The sequence below is a fragment of the Centroberyx affinis genome, unplaced genomic scaffold (assembly GCF_046629955.1).
Source record: "Centroberyx affinis isolate AG114_WGS23_722 - 3 ecotype Tasmania unplaced genomic scaffold, CSIRO-AGI_Caff_v1 ptg001190l_1, whole genome shotgun sequence".
Taxonomy (NCBI): Eukaryota; Metazoa; Chordata; class Actinopteri; order Beryciformes; family Berycidae; genus Centroberyx; species Centroberyx affinis.
Window position 1 is genome coordinate 77,705 of NW_027279714.1, and position 17,062 is coordinate 94,766.

Genomic DNA, 17,062 nt, shown 5'->3' on the forward strand with positions numbered 1-17,062 from the left:
GAATAATTCACTTGCTGTCTGAATAATTCAAGGTGAAAAGCTGTCTTGAACGTCAGTCTGGACCATCTTAATGAGGGAGAGCCTTGAAGTGTGTTTGCGCGCACACACACACACACACACACACACACGTTAAATACCATAGTGGTGATCCAGTCTCACATTTATGCATGTACAAATATTCCAAAAAAGACTGGACCGTTCCTTGCTTTTATTAACACAATGTTGCATCATCAAACAGGAAATCTGTATTTGTTTTCCACCAAGGTCCTCACTGGAAATAAGTGCTTTAATGCTTTAAAATACTTTTCTGTGTTATTCTCTTGTAAGTGTAAGTGTATTAACATTTAATATATATAGGACTGAATCACATGATATAGAAGCAATATTCTACTTAAAAGAACGAGAACATTTGTGATTTACTCTCATATGTGTACAACACACACCAAGGGAATTCTTCTTATCTAACTTATTACCATTCATATCACTGGAAACATAAGCTTACATTTAATGTCACAGTACAGAAACTGATGTATGCTGATATAGACTTGGTGTGTTCAGAAGAATTACTGCTTCATGCACTCTAACTTTAAGATAAACTGGGCCATTCTGACCTTTAAAATATGGCAGTTTGTAGACCTGTGACCAATTTTGGAAGGAAGATTTTTTGTTTTTACTTGTTTGAAATCTTTAGCGACAAAGAGGCGAGGTTTGCTTCTGATACACCGACCCTCCACATTCATCTTAGTCGTCGCTGTCGTCCTCGTCGTCCTCGTCTCGGTCGTGGCGGTCGTAGCCGTCGTCCGCGACACGGCCGTCGGTGTTTTCCCGGTCGTCCGCCGACTCGTCGTCGTCCTCCGTGTTCACCTTCCCCGACAGGACGTCCTCTATCCAGTCCTCCAGCTCCTCGGCGGTGGGCAGGTCCTCGTCGTTGGACATGTCCAGCCACACGCTGTCCGCCTGAAACACACGGAGGTCTGAAAAGGTCAAGGGCGAGGACCGGGAACGCTTAACTTATCCTACGATTGAACCTTTACTCACATCGGTGACGTTGACCACGCCGATCTGAGGCCTAAACAGGTCCAGCTTGAAGGTTTTTTCCCAGTAGGTGGTCAGCTGGAGGGACGAGACAGACAGAAAGAGCTTATATGTGAGCAAACGCCATGAACCCCAGCTCATTTAACATTACAGAAGACCTACTTTACATCAGAAAGAGGTTTGATCAAAATCCACTTTCTTTATTCAGTAGTTAATCATTCAAACCAAATCACATGTATACTGTATTAGATGTATTATTCCTATTGTTTTCCTGATTTGTGTACTGATACTGGAATCTTTTTTTCTCTCCCCCTGATGGTTACCCTTGATGGTTTTGACTGACAGTTGTGTTATATCTAGTTAAGGCTGGAAATGATGACACTGTACCAGAGGGAAGTCATCGGGGTCGATCCAGACGATGCTGAGCTCTGGGTTGTTGGTGTTGTCCCTGGCCACGTCCTTCAGGATCTCCAGGAACTCATAGCCATCTGATAAACAACAGAACAAAAAGATCTGAACTCACCTTCAATTTTTAAAGAAGAGAAAAAGAGAAATAACCTTCACTGCCGAACAAAAACCATGCTATGATTCAGAGATGTGGTTTTGTCAGACCTGGATCTTCCTCCTCGGCAAACGCGACAATATGTATTCCATCCATGTCATCCTCCTAGGAATGGCACAGAGGTTTGTCATATAGGACAATATAATGAGATCTACAGTTAACGCAATCACAGGTATTTGCTCAGTGCGACTACTCACCCAGGTCTCAAACATATTCTCTGCACGGAGCTTCCTCAAAGTAGCCCTGTAAAGAACACATTTACATTGAATCATACCCATATATGTAATGAGCCAGGCTTTAGCAGCACTGAAATATCCCCTAAGAAGTTAATATGAACCTTCTGTGTTGGTTGACGAAGTCCACGATGTCCATCTCAGAGAGCGGTCTGCCGGGGAGGATGGCCGGCTCCTCCATGAACGGCTCGTAGAAGTTCACCTCATTCATCTTCAGGGAGAGATGCTTGGCTACCTGAACCATAAAACACGCTAAGGTGTCATCACACTTTGATTACAAGCTCATGACGCTGAATTTTAATGAAGGAAATCTGAAGGGTTTCACTCCAAAATGCTATTTCTATTTTTAGAAAACAGAAGATTCATCCCTCACTGGTTCTCAGTGCACTCAAATCCTCAAAATGACAGCCAAAGCAGCCAAAATAGCTAATTAAATCTTTTTCTTAAATCATTTTCCTCTAATAATATTGTATGACATTTTTTTCCTTCATCAAAATCTGAATCTCCTGTCATTCCACTGTGTTAATATTCATTATACAGTATATTAACTTACAGTGTGTGTGTATGAAGAGGTACCAAGTCTAGCAATTTATGCATGAAGATTCATAGATTCAGGCACTAGATTCAGATTAGGATTTGATTTTAGATATCGATGCATTGTGAAGACTCACAGCTTTATCAAATGTAGCAAAGAACTTGATGTAAGGCTGAAAACGCTCCGAGGCCTCCTGAAAAGCTTTGTAGTCTGAGAGAGAGAGAGAGAGAGAGTTTGATAAAAAAAGGAAAAGGGGAGAGGCACACAGAGTGACAGAAACCAAAGCTGAGAAAGGCACGGCAAAGTAAAACAGATTTAAGTTTGAAGGTTAATCATTCCCATTCAGGTCACATTCCCAGCCAAATCTACAGTATGTGATCAGGAAAGCAAGTAGTGAATCCCTCACATTTCATTCAATTTCCCAGCATGATTCTCTTCTCTTCACCCAAGTAACAAAATCACTCACAACACAGTTTTATACGGTTGTAATGTGCTCCTCGCTCCACTCCCAACAAGGTCACAACCAAGGACCCACCTATCTGTAGAGAGAAATAGGCTCCATAATGAAACCCCATGCCACTATCATATTGGAACAGATAGCATCTTCCCTGCCTCTCTTTTTTCCCTTTTTTTTTTTTTGAGAGGAACTATAATTGCAGTTTGACCTATTAGACAGAGAACCAGAAGCTATTTAAAGGCTCTCGTGAGACTAGGTGAGAGTGCCACAGTCTGGAATCGAGTATCTCTTTAGCAGCCAGATACACGCTGATCTGCCTCCATTAGCCTCTAGCTCGCACCAGCATCTGGGGAGCAGTGAGGCACTGTGGGTCAAGAGAGCAGGGCTCAGGAAACACAGACGAGGGCAGAGCACTTTAACACAGATTGGAGTTTTAGTTGTACAAACATGTCTTGCTGCTCTGGAGGCAGAAATAATCTCATTGGTTGAGTTAAACCTCAGTGGGCGGAGCCAAAGAACCACAGGCAAGATAGCCGGTAGACCTGAATGGCAACGAAGAAACTGTTCAATATAAATAAAAAATATAAATCGCAATGACTTCTTTTCTCATTCATTCATGACCATAGCCGTCATGATGTTGGAAGGTCAGCAGCTAACTAACTAGCTTACTTAGATAGCTGTAGGCTAGTATGGCTAGTTTGAACTTAGAAGGTCAGCTAGGCTAACTAGCTAACCTAGATAACTTACTTAGTATTAGAGCGCTAGACTTCATAATATTAGCTTCCTCCTCTCTTACCTCTTGCCTTTTTCACTGAGCTTCAGTCTAATGTTACTTAGCCAGAAAAACTCTGGTTCTTTGGCTCCGCCCACTGAGGTTTTACTCAATCAATGAGATTATTTCTGTGTCTGAGAAATGTTTGTATAACTGAAACTCAGATCTGCCACTTTAACGGCAAAGACAGGGTTCTGGTATGCTCAAGTGTGCTTTCATGAATGTCAAGGGCTGATGAATGTCATGAATGTCAATATATTCAAGGGCAGGCTTTGATTTTCAATCTGCCAGTCTTCATAAATACAAATGCATAATGCGTCAGAACACACACATCATTTGCTCACACACACACACACACACACACACACTGGGATATATAAACTCCCTGACTAACATGAATCCTCTCCCTTGAAGTAGCCAATGAGGCGGATGTCTTCCTCCATCCTCTCGAAGGCCCGCAGCTCCATGGCGTTACTGATGAGCTCCACTGGGTCCTCCAGCACCTATAGGGGGTGAAATGACAGACACATTATCTCTACTGCCAAGACTGCACCTCCTTCCTGATACGTTTTTTTTTATTTTGGTGACATCTTTGTCACTAAGCGCTCATTGCTGTGGTGTTTTTGCACTGCACTTCCTAGAGGTCACCTGCTGATGCAGTTTGAGTTTCTTTCTTTGTCTGATCAGCCATGGTGGCTATCACTGCTCATGCTAACTACCCAGTTCTTCTTCTGTTTATTCCAAACAAACTGCTGTTGCTCACTTAGAACAGCAAATGTAAAAGCTTTCATGACCTGGGTATTGGTTGAATCACTATCGTGTGATTTCAGTTGAAGATAGAAATTAGCAAAACGGAAATTTATTTATATGAAAATGTGACATATTTAATAAGGAAGGGTCTGGGGAGACTGAGCATGCTAAATGTACGCCTGCTGGATTTTGCATTACTGTGAATTACATCATGTACATGATTTCTAACGAGGCTGAAGCTGTTAATTGCTTTAGAGGCTGTCTTCTCTCCATTGCCTACAGGACACACTGGGAAGAGACCAGACCACCATGTGAAAAACTACTAGAATCAGCGCTGCACTCACATCCAGCAGGAACTCCACCAGCGTGTCTGCTGACAGCTCCCCATCGAACTCAATGACACGGTCGTCCTTGAAGACATACAAACTGCCCAGCTCCTCCAGACCTAATGACATAGTAGTAGTAGTTATAGTAGTTTGAGTATTAGTAGTAGTAGTAATAGTAATAATAACATAATAATATTTGTATAACACTTTGCTAAAACAAACTTAAGTGCTTCACAATATAGACAATCAAAAGACAAGGATACACAAGAAAAGAAGAGGAAAGCAGCAAAGACATAATGTAAGAGTGGAAGTGGATTACAAACCCTGGTTAGGATAAGGGGTGTGTGTGTGTGTGTGTGTGTGTGTGTGTGTGTGTGAGAGTGTGTGTTTTACATCTTGATGTAAAAGTACATGTGTAGAAAGAGGTCTTAAGAAGGGATTTTAATTTAAGGTATTAAGGTAAAAGAGTATCTCCTAAGAAAAACCCTATCTTGGACATTCAGTATCACAGTAATTGCGTATCAGTGTGATACCGTGGTACTGTGACATGATGACAGGTCGTACCCAGTTTTTTGGCCACTTTGGCATCCTTCTGGGAGTCCACCATCCCGAAGCCGATGTCTTTATCCTCCAGGACCTGAGCTGTCAGCTGGGTGTTCACAAACACAAGATGTTAGTCAGCAACAGTCTTTCAACAGTGATCCAGGTACATGCCTTATAACCTGCTTATCCCTGACTACTGCTGAAATAGAGACTCCCTGGATCAGCCTGACACCAAAACACCCAGTTCCTCTCTCCTGCACCATGCGTTTAGCTTGGCCCTCATATACTTTGTATCCCAGTTGGCATCCACAGCTGGTGCTGTCTTCGTCAATAAACCATCTGATCACTGAGGTGTGTGTGTGCTGAGAGCCTCCTGTGGAGTTTTCTTGTTAGGGGGGAAGCTGCAGTGTGTGAGTCAGGACTTGCTTGTCTTTCAGCTCGCATTTCTGGAGGAAGGAGCACAGATTTGGGAATAGCGCTGCGGCGGAGAGAGGCTTCAGTTTAACTCACTGCCTTTCTGCTCTCTAACAGCACCTCTAACTTTATGAAACATGACAGGAATGTGAATCTTTGAGAACTGGGAAGCTGGCTGACATGGAGTGTAAATGGTGAATGCTAACAGGTTCCAAGTGTACTGAAGCACTGAAACAACATGAGTCTCTTTTTTTTCGTACTTCTACTTCGTATTCCTACCAAAGTAGACTGGCAGAACTTACTTATTTCTGGTTCATAGCCACATAGTAGAGTTTTGGGAACAAGCTATAATTAACAGAATGACCTAGAAACAATCCCTGGATACATGCGAACCACAGAGGAGGAGCACACATAATGGGATGAAAATGGCTGCTTGAGAGTTTGAGAAGAGAGCAGGTAAAACATTAACTCAATCTATCAAGCTTTGACAGTACCACAACGACAGCGACGGAAACCACTTCCCTTCCCCTTATGGATAAACAGACAGAGGGAGAATGAGACATTCGGTGTCTGGTTTTCCAACCGGGGGGATCTGACTATACATTGACATGTTGTGACAGGCTCGAGTCAATGGAGCAAAGTGGTGTAACTGCAAATCTACGCCGCAGGGGCTGAAGCAGTAGCTTATTGAGACATTCTTACATTATCAGTGACATCAGATATATTAGTGCAGTGTATGTCACAACAGATACACCTCTGAGCTGCAGGTCGCTCCTTTGATCAATAATGACGTCCGCTTGGCACGGTTTGGGTAGGTTTGTACGACAGTATCCTGAAAAAACCCCACTTGCAGACAGCACCGTATCATTGGCAAGAGCAATTACAATGTCAGCAAAATTAAGAATTAGTCACACATTAGTCACTCAGTAATAGATCTGCCTCTGAGAAAGAATGATATCTGGATCACTGACATCGGCAAACGCGACAACTGCAACATCTGCTCCTACGGCAACCTGCAAATCCTCACTCCACTTCCCTGCTGCAGGGTTTTAGGGGGCATTAAGGGGCATTGCACCCCCTCTTTCATATTGTGCCCCTACTGTTTCTCACCCTTGTGCAATACACTCCAATTCCGTGATAGAGAAAGAGCACCATCACTAATTTTAGGGCTGGGTGATATATGTAGTTGAAATCAATAAGGATTCTCTCTCTAATTAACATATGATTTTGCATTTGATATATATGATGCCATATCGTCATATATATCGAATGCAAAATCATATGTTAATTAATCAAATTCATGTTCATCCCATTGAACCGAATGGTAAAGTTAGGTGTGATGCTAAACTGACATTTTTAAAATGTTTCATACCTCATTGTCAGAGTTTTTAAATAAAATGTGCTTGTTATCATCAGTTTAGACAGCAGAATTGTGTCACGATATCCCAAAATCACCATATCATCACAACATGATTCGATAAACGATAATATTGATAAATGCTAAACGATAATACTGAATTATTGCCCAGACATATTTTACGTGTCCACTGATTTTATCTCTGCAGTCAAAATCTCGCCAAATCTCCACCCTCCACTGTTGGATTTTTCTTTCTCTTTCTCTTTCTCTTTCTCTTTCTCTTTCTCTTTCTCTTTCTCTTTCTCTTTCTCTTTCTCTTTCTCTTTCTAGACCTGGGTTCTTACCTCCAGCACCAGCTCGGTCATCTGGAGCTGTTTCTGCAGGCCCTTGTTGGCCGGCAGAGGCTCGTGGTAGAACAGGCACAGCATGTCGTATCTCTTCAGAGCCTTCTTGTAGTTGCGCTCGTTGATGTCCAGCACCCTGTCCTTCCCGTCGAAGTTGGGGAACTCCAGACCTTCCTCGGCTCGGCTGAAGGAAGCCAGGCGAAGGCAGAGGCCGGATAACAGAGACAGCCAGATCTGCTGCATGGTTCTTCAGCTGCTGAAGCCTGGATGAAGAGGAGTAAAGTTCACAGAGAAATCAAGGAAGCTTACAAGAGAGCAGCCAGAGATAAGCTTCACAAACTGGAAGATCAGCTAAAATTCATGCCTGGGTTTGTTCCCTGTCACCCTTATATTTCCCCAGTAGTTCTTCTTTCTCTGCTTCTGTCTTTCCCTGTCTCTCTGTGGATCTCTCTCCCTCTCTACCTGTCTTCACTGTCTCCTCCTCTCTCCGTCACTCAAGTCTTACTGGCCAAATCTCCCATGAGGGTCTCTTTCCTCTTTTCTCTCCCTGATTGATTCCACTTGAAAATCTGCGAGACTGATAAGCCCACCTTCTTTTAATCACCTCTGCCAATACGTTCAAGCGACAACTATTTAGAAAGGCTATCATTCATGGCCTTGAAATATATGCAGAAATGAGGGCAGATGAGCTTTAGGGATTTCCTCAGCCATTTAATCAGCATTGACATTATGGACTATATCAAGGAATAAAATGATGTGGGGCCTGGACCAGGTAGTGAAAAAATGAGATCTCATATAGGCCTAATGAAATTCATGAAGAACTGATTAAGTTATTTGGTCCACCAGACACTGAAAGTGAATATGAGAAGACAAGTATGTGAATGTGAAATGAATGTGAAAGACAGTTGTGTAGCGTTCATATTATATAACCATATATCATAAAATCAAACAAACATTACATTCATAAACCAGCAACTTTACATACAACCCAAGCCCTGTACTGTATGCCATGTAAGCTCCTCTTCCAAATGATACGGTAGCGTTACCGGTAGACCTCTTGCGCGTTACCGTAATAACTGTATTCCGACTGAAGTAATAGATCACAGATCACGGCACCATTGTTTCTCCCTTTCAGACAAAGCTGGAGGATCAGGAGAAAAATGGAGCGCTCATGGCTGTGGAGCTTTTTTCTACTGTTGCAATTTTGTGATTTGTGCCTGGTCGGTGCATCAGGTAAGAGACTTGCTGAGAAGTAAGACCCTTGACTTTGTTGAAAAGTGCTGGTAATAGTTTGCTACATTGTGTTGCGCTGTGCTTCCTTAGCCAAACTTTTGATGTACGACTCATTCATCAACTTGCTAGCTACCTAGCTAGCCTGCGAGCTAACTACATGAAGCTAACAGCTAGCATGCATTTCTTGGGTTGTTGAGTTAGAAACTGTAGTCCTGTCCGTTACGGTAACGTTGTAAACTTAGACTTTAACGAACGTAGATGTGTCATTTCTCTCTTGTTTTTTTATTATATCTGACACAGCGTACAGGGCGCAGTATGCACACAAGCTAACAGGTCAGGAAAATGCAACAGGTCTGCTCTGCTAACGTTAGATTCAACAGTTAATAATGGCTCAAATCTGACTGTTATTCACCTGGCTGCCCCTGTCCGGACATCAACATTTGCCCAGATAGATAAAGGTAGTTGCTTTATTCGAGTTTGAGTGAGGTCAAAAGGCTCTAAGTCACCTTTTCCAGCATATGCCACCAGATATAGAGCATTACTTACGCATTTATTGTAAAATAAAGTGTTAATATACGGAGCTATGTGAATGAAAATGCTGCAGACGCAAAACCTGCAAATTCTGGAGAAATGTAGTGTCGCTATAGGGTTAGGGACATCCTTTTGTTATGTGGAAACGCACTTAGGAAAAGGACTGCAGTCTATTTTGGCTCCCCGCTGGCACATAAGCTTGTTTAGGGCTATTTCTAAATCTTAAGTCCTCTATCAACCCTGTTCTCTCAGTCATGACCCATAATTAAGCCAGATAAGATTGGTCCCTAATAAGGTTTTCTCTGACACAATTTTCCACTACTTATGTGTTCTTGCAGGTAAACAGTGGCAGAGATTTCAAGAACAAATTTCCACAGCTGTTGATGAGCACACTCCATGCAGCCCTGCCAACTGCAGCTGCCATCTAAGGTGGGTGTGATGCCAGTGTGTCTGCTCATTGCCTCACATAGTTCAACTATTTTCCAACTAACAAGGGATTACAGGACATGGTCAGAGCAAAACTGCATACTGCAGTTGAAAGCCTTTTTTTTGGTGATTATACTACAATAAATAGATATATTTTTGAGAGGGAGGTTATGCCACATGTCCATGTGACTGTTTACCTATTGTTGTTTTTTTGGAAGGTGGCAGCAGTGTTTTTCATACATAAATTAACTAAAGGCGGCCCACCACAAAACAATTTCATAACTGACTCAAGAAAACGGTGCTTAATAGTGCTTCTTGTGTTGTATGTACACAGTCTTTTTCACTAGTGGCTATGTGTATCTTATTCACCCCTGCCTGCTACCACCACAAATAACTTAAGAACTTGTGGGAAGTGCTGGAAGGGACAGTCCACTCCCGTAAGTATTTTTTATTTACTCAGACAACGGGATGGATTGGGTGGGAGCAAGATATGGGAGACATAATAGAGTAGTGCTATCCAAACATGACCCAGCAAGGGCCAAGAAGGAATATGCAGGTTTTCATTACAAACAAACACTAAACCAGCTGATTTCACAAACGTCAGTCAGAGAGTGGGAAGCTTATTAGTGAATTCAGCTGCTATAGTGTTTCATTGGAATGAAAACCTGAAGGCTCTTTGCCCTCGATGGCACACAATGGGACACTGCAGTCGAGGATGCTGAGGCAGGATTCGATCCCAGGTCAGCAGGAGTCAACATGGCTCCAGAGGCAGGAGTAGTAACTATAACTATCACTGGAACATTCATTTTTAGCATTTCTCTCTCGCTTTTCTCCGCCTCTCTCTATTTCTATCACAGTGTCCTACAGGATGACCTGCAGCCCTTTAAAGAGGGCGTGTCCAAAGATCTCATGGATGCTACCGTTCGCCGAGGTGTGGGCACCCACTACCAGATCATCGGGCACAAGTTGTACAGAGAAAACAACTGTATGTTCCCAGCCAGGTACGGACACAAATGAAGAACCGAATGTGATTATACTGAATGTTAAATTCTAATCCTTTTTTTCCCACATAGAGCTACATTGTCTATGTGATCTATTGAGAAGTCTTTCATAAAGTATAGACCAAACCTAAGTTGAAGGTTTGGACTGGTCTCAATATAGTCACTGTTACTGTAACTGACAACAAATAGGTCAAAGTACAACAACAGCTGCATGATTGACAAGCCAAGAGTTCTTAGTTTTAGATTGGTTTCACTTTGTTCCCTGGACACTCTTTTTTCTTTATTAAATATACCCCACAATTGTTTCTGTTGGCTGAATCTCTGTGTTCCCTGTTCCCAGGTGCAGTGGGGTGGAGCATTTCATCCTGGAGGTGATCGACAGGTTGCCGGACCTGGAGATGGTGGTCAACGTCAGGGATTACCCTCAGGTCCCTGGCTGGGTGCAGCCAATCCTGCCTGTCTTCTCTTTCAGTAAGGTTAGATTCTGGACAGTCAGCTGCATATTTGTACATTGGCATACGCACACAAATACACATGCACATTTCAAATACCAGTCACCAAGCGTGAAGACTTGTTAAGCCTGAATTGTTTTTGGTGTGCATGTTTGCTTTGAGTAGACGTCCGACTACCAGGACATCATGTACCCTGCTTGGACGTTTTGGGAGGGGGGGCCTGCTGTGTGGCCCATATACCCCACCGGACTGGGAAGATGGGACCTGATGAGGGACGACCTTAAAAAGTAAGGTTCACCGCCAAGGAGAGAGGAACATAACAGATACAGCGTTTTTTGCTGAGTTTCTCATGCATGCCTTATCAGTGGGATCAGGAACCGCTAAAAGCTGTGGGTGGAGAAAAACAGGAAACCAGTAGCCTCTCCTTAGAAATACATGCAAGTTGTCTAAAAAGTTTGAATCCTGAAGAGAAAAAACCTCACATCTCTAATGCATGATGCTCTTACCTACTCACTTTGTTAGCTCAGTTTATAATACTCCTATAACAAATCAGTATGTAGACATATTTCAGTTTTTGCCTTATGTAATGTGTTCTGTTAGGTCTGCAGCACAGTGGCCATGGAAGAAGAAAGAGTCCAGAGGATTCTTCAGAGGATCCAGGTCAGTATTGTGAAGACATATGGTTGCTTTGTCTCTCAGTTTCAGTATTCTAACTTTTCTCAGTTTGAATTCTCCATTCAGCTTTCCTCCTACTACAGTTGGTGGCACTGTTGCAAAGTACAGACTTTATATGAGGTCTTTATATGAGGTGACTATTCATTAGCCATGCCAGCCAGCCACTCAAGAGGCATTTATGTATTGCTGTGCCATATGCTATGAATGGTCTCTTTGTCAAACCAGTGTTACTCCCTCCATAAACCTGAACACTTCTTTATTTCGTCCTTCTTCTATCCGTCCCCCTACTTACTCTTACACGCTCCCTCCCTCCCTGTAGCCCCGTCATTCCCTCCATATTTTATGAACTCCTTCTGCTCAATCTCTCCCTGTTTGTCTGATAGGACGAGTCCAGAGCGTGACCCTCTGGTCCTGCTCTCCAGAGAAGCCCCAGAGCTGGTGGATGCCGAGTACACAAAGAACCAGGCCTGGAAGTCTGAGAGGGTCAGTCACACTGAAATCACACCTGACCAGGGTCAAATAGCATTTACAAAGACTTCTCTGTGTTTATTTTATCCTGCTTGGCATACCAGATGGGTGTGGTCACAGCATGAGGACAATTCAGACAATTTGCCTATATGGCAAAACTTACCAAACATACTTCAAGTAGATTGAAAGGCTCTCTCACCCCAATTACAGATGTTGATGACCTAAATATGAGCCTACAAACTAATCTTATCTACCTAATCTATCTACATTAGGGTTTTCTCTGTCATGTTTCTTTTGGAAAATCCAGTTATTGTTTATTTACTAATCCAAACATATCTTCCTTTCTGTCTTAGGACACTCTAGGGAGACCACCAGCCAAGGAAATTCCATTAGTGGATCACTGCAAATACAAGTAAGCTTGAATTTCACAGGACTTTTTGTGAAGTTTGTGTTTTAGTCTGACAGCATTCTACTTTGTGTTGATGCATGTAGCTCACCAATGTCGATTCCTCTACTTTGATATAATTTTAGAGATGCACAGTTTCTCAGACCCAGCTACTCTGAATTCCCCATGCTGTTTTTGGGTCAGGGATAAAATTAGACTAATTGAAAATGCTTTTAGCTCATTCAAGTTTTAAGACTAGGCCTTGTTAGGCAGCAGCAGCTTTGCTTGCTGTTATAAAGGCAGCATAGTTTGTTGTTCACTATGCAGTTTTTTGCTTGCTTGTTCATAAATGTTCATAAAATATTTGAATGTTCAGTATATCGTTTCCATCTGGGCTTAAAGTTCACAAAAGCATCATGCTAATGTCATACAGTTAAGCTCACTGATACATCATTGACTAAGCTCACACTGTTCCATCAAACCTGTGACACACATTACGTAAGAGTCATTGAGCCATGTGATACAATGAACTGTGCATGCACTGATATTCATGGTTAGCTTCACATGCAATTTGTAGCCTAGTCATCTCTAATCGTTGGCATATCCATGAGAAGTCTACCCACCCATGACTCTGTACTTTACAACAAGGACAATAAAGCCCTTAAAGTCACAATGAAATAAAAAATGACTTTTTCAGTCACTAGCTAATTTTACACATATCATACACCCATGACAGGAGTGGCATAATGGTATGGCAGTGGATTTTTGGGTGTTGAAACTCGAAAACCCTGTTTCCTTTTCCTAAGACACCCAAGTTGCATCCTGACGGCTAGAATTTATTCATTTTGACCAATCTGGAATTTGTGACTGCTCAAGATTATGTGCAAAGCGTTTTTTAACTTTTGAACAATCCCATCACACGTTATGTCCCGCCCCAGCAAGATGTTTCAACCAGAAATACACCAAATGAAAGAAGTTAATTTCACAAAACTCAGCTCCTCTTCTGTCTCTTCCCACGCAGATACCTGTTCAACTTCCGGGGCGTGGCGGCCAGTTTCCGCCTCAAGCACCTTTTCCTTTGCGGTTCGCTGGTATTCCACGTCGGGGAGGAGTGGCAAGAGTTCTTCTACCCCCAGCTGAAGCCCTGGGTCCACTACATACCGGTCCAACAGGACCTCTCTGATGTCAGGTACCTCACCTCACCTCACCTTTTTCTCCTCAGTTATGTCTGTTGATCTCCAGTATTATCCTTTCATTCTTGGGGTTTATGTGCCTAGGTGGATTTAATTAATCAGATTAACCTGTCTGGGGTGTTCAATTGGCTTAGCAGACTAAGACGTATACTGTGCAGTCATGACGTCACCAGTTCAGACCTGACTTGTGTAGTTGCATGTCTTTCGGTCTCTCCCCACTCCATAGTATCTGATGGAGGAGAAATGTGTTGAAATTGTCTTTATAAATGCCTTGTTTGGTTTGAAAAGTGTTTGGTATTCTTGTAAACTTTCATTGAGAGTAAAAGCATGTGCTAATGTAACCTTTAATTCTTTCCTCCTTACTCTTTCCTCCTTTTCCTCCTTGACTCCACACAGCGTGCCATAGTATAGCTGCACAGTATAGGCTACTACTAACAAGGACATTCTTATGATTTGGGAGGGGGATTCCTATTTCCATATTGTATCACTTAGGGCCGAGTATCAAAAATTGATGCCTACTCTTCAGAGCTCAAATTTTCTTCTAGTTTATGAGCACTTATTGCAGAAATCATTAAGGTTTGCCTAAATTTTTTTAGTAAAGCAGATGGCATGTATAAATATTGCATAGATAATAATTTACTCTACATAATGAAATGTACCCTTATTTAACAAAGAAAGGTATCACAAAAAGCATCATTTTAGAACTGGTACTGGCGCCAGTGTCAGTATTAAAAAAAAAAAAATTGTAACAACACTCAGGCCTTGTCTCGATCATCCTTGTGTATATGGTGAATTTTAAAGTGTCCTTACATGTTCTGATGCTCTCTCCTGTCTGTCCAGGGAACTACTGCAGTTTGTCAAAGAAAACGATGCCATCGCACAGGAGATTGCCTTAAGGTAACGGATCAAATTTTCTGATTGAATTTTGATGGAAATCTAGCACACATGCAGTATGGCTCTAGGTGAAAAGTGCTGCAGTTACACAGTCTGTACATTTCTAGTCACAACGGCATACTAAGTGGCTTACACACACACACACACACACACACACACACGTAAGTAACCTAACCAATGTCAGTCTCGCTTTCTGTTTCTCTCCCTCCATACAGAGGCCAGAAATTCATCCTGGACCACCTGCGTATGGAAGACGTTTCCTGCTACTGGGAGAGACTTCTCACCGAGTACAGCCGGCTGCTCAACTACAAACCCGAAAGAAAAAGCAACTGCAACCAGATCACCCACAAACCCAGTAGGACAGAGCTATAACTGAGAGGCTGCTGTAGTGAAGAGATCATGAATGTAATCGCTGCACCCTAACTGTAACGAGCCGTTGAAGTCATGTCTTCATGTTGACATCCTGTTTCGTCTAAATCACACTACACATTTTCTTTTTAGCTAATTTAAGCACCAAGTAGCAGTCTAAAGCCTTGTCAAGGTGGGATTAGTTTTACTAGAGGAGGTGGAATAATTCATTTTTTTTCCAGCGTAATTCAGTGATTTTTATTCTCTTGTGGAAAACAAAAAGCAGCTCCCGTTTCGATGCTTGCTGTGTGAAAGCAACATCCATGTGAGCTGTGTTTTGACTATTTCTTTAATTTTTTTCTATGTTGAAATGTTGAATGAGGGAGTAGTGCTTTGAAATACTTATGAAAATCGAACACCTCGTTTTTTGGGGAATAGTGTACTAGGTAATAGGTTTACCTTGTTGGTATGGTTCATTGAAACCATTAACGTGCAATGTAAAGAACTGCGTCGTTAAAAATTGCGTCTCTCACAAAAAGCCTCTGGGAAACAAATGTTGATTCTCAAACTTGTATGGGAGAGGCAATCTGGGGCCAAGTTTATAATTTTCACTCATATCCAGAGTGACTTACAGTGAGTGAGATGGCTGGGGTTCAGTGCCTTGCTCAAGAACACTAGCCTTGAACCTGTGACCTTTTGAGTACACCTAAAAACTCTAATTTTGATGACTTCAATTGTATAATAACAGGATGAGATGTTTGACTTTTGACCTTTACAAATATGCAGTTATTTGAAATATTATTTCTATCAAGATTTAATTAATACAGACAAAAGATGCACCAATGCTGATACTGGTATTTGCTGTCATGCTGATACCAGTCTAAAATAGTTTATTGGAATTGATGAATTTGACTTTCTGCCCTTTTCACACAGAAGAATATTGGATTTATCCGATGGAGAGCTGTGCTGTAACCCTGATCTAATCTTCAGAATCCATACTGTTCAGTAGAAGTAATGGACCAGATTGATTCTTTATTGACTTTAAATGTTACGTACTTGGTGGAGAAAGTGTTACCGGTGCATCCCGAATGCAGAATAGCGTAACCTGGCCATATTATTCATCTTACTCACTATAAACCCCAAGCGTCCCTGCCTGAAACTCAACTGATGTCTGTTGTTTCAAGTAATCTGTGATACACATTGAATTTTATGTTCACAGACTGTCAAGCTGAACATAAAACTTACACAAGACATCAGCATTGCTACACTGCCCTCTAGTGAGCAACTGGAAAAACTCTAGCAAACTTACCATGTTCCACTACCAATAGTTTAAGGTTGAACACAACAAAATATCCATATACTGTATGATTCACTTGTTAAGTGCAAACAATGCAATATTACTGTCAATGTCTGTATTTGGGTGCACTCTGCCATATGCTGTGTAATTTAAAAACACTAAGCAATGATCAGCAATTATCTATTAATTCTACACTAAGTGCCGACAGCAAGCAATAATGACTCTAGAGTAACCAGCTTATGTTTTATTCTGACATTTAGAGTTTCCAAGAAACACTCATCACATGTTTTAACGTTTGAAGAGAGTCTGTGTTGGATTTAAGAGATTTAAAGTGAGGTATAATGGTACAGAAATGTTGAATATGTTATAGTATTCGCATTACACTGTGAATAAGCAGATTCTCGCTGTTGTAAGGCCATGTTATTTTTTACACTCTTTGTTTTACTGTAATAAAGTGTGGTGTGGATGGTACTTTATTGTGTTGATTTGACCAAAAAGCTGGGATCATGTACCTGGTCAAAGTATGGCATTTAGGTTGTGGTCATGGCTTGCACAGCATTGTTTTATACCATTAAACTGTTTGGTTGTTCATACGATATCCTCCAGCTGAGTTATTTCCTAGAATATCTTCATCAGTCCTTTCTGCATGGCATCTTATTATCATATTTTTGCAGTTTTGAAAACACCAGTGGGCTAGGGTATAAATTATTAGGTGTAATGTTGTGAACTACTGTAAATAAATGCAAAACAGTACTGCTGAATCACTCCGATTCATCAAACCATTTCTACTTGGCAACACACTTAGCAATGCAATACATAAGAAAGGCCTGA

General features: G+C 41.7%; 2 protein-coding genes across 2 annotated transcripts; one reads left to right on the top strand and one right to left on the bottom strand.

Moving 5' to 3' along the window:
* Positions 1-741: 741 nt before the first annotated feature.
* casq2 (calsequestrin 2) lies at positions 742-7,571 on the bottom strand. Its single transcript, XM_071524374.1, has 11 exons — positions 7,329-7,571; positions 5,235-5,319; positions 4,689-4,789; positions 3,989-4,097; positions 2,502-2,575; positions 1,935-2,065; positions 1,795-1,840; positions 1,648-1,702; positions 1,423-1,523; positions 1,039-1,113; positions 742-957 (listed from the first exon to the last, which is right to left on the bottom strand). The coding sequence occupies exons 1-11, from the start codon at positions 7,569-7,571 to the stop codon at positions 742-744; spliced, it is 1,236 nt and encodes a 411-aa protein (XP_071380475.1).
* A 916-nt stretch (positions 7,572-8,487) lies between these two features.
* Positions 8,488-16,886, top strand: poglut1 (protein O-glucosyltransferase 1). The gene is made up of 11 exons (XM_071524365.1): positions 8,488-8,561; positions 9,431-9,521; positions 10,376-10,519; positions 10,860-10,995; positions 11,137-11,258; positions 11,572-11,631; positions 12,030-12,129; positions 12,468-12,526; positions 13,521-13,688; positions 14,533-14,589; positions 14,802-16,886. Exons 1-11 carry the CDS (start codon positions 8,489-8,491, stop codon positions 14,956-14,958), a joined length of 1,167 nt encoding a protein of 388 aa, XP_071380466.1. The 5' UTR covers position 8,488; the 3' UTR covers positions 14,959-16,886.
* Positions 16,887-17,062: the final 176 nt, after the last annotated feature.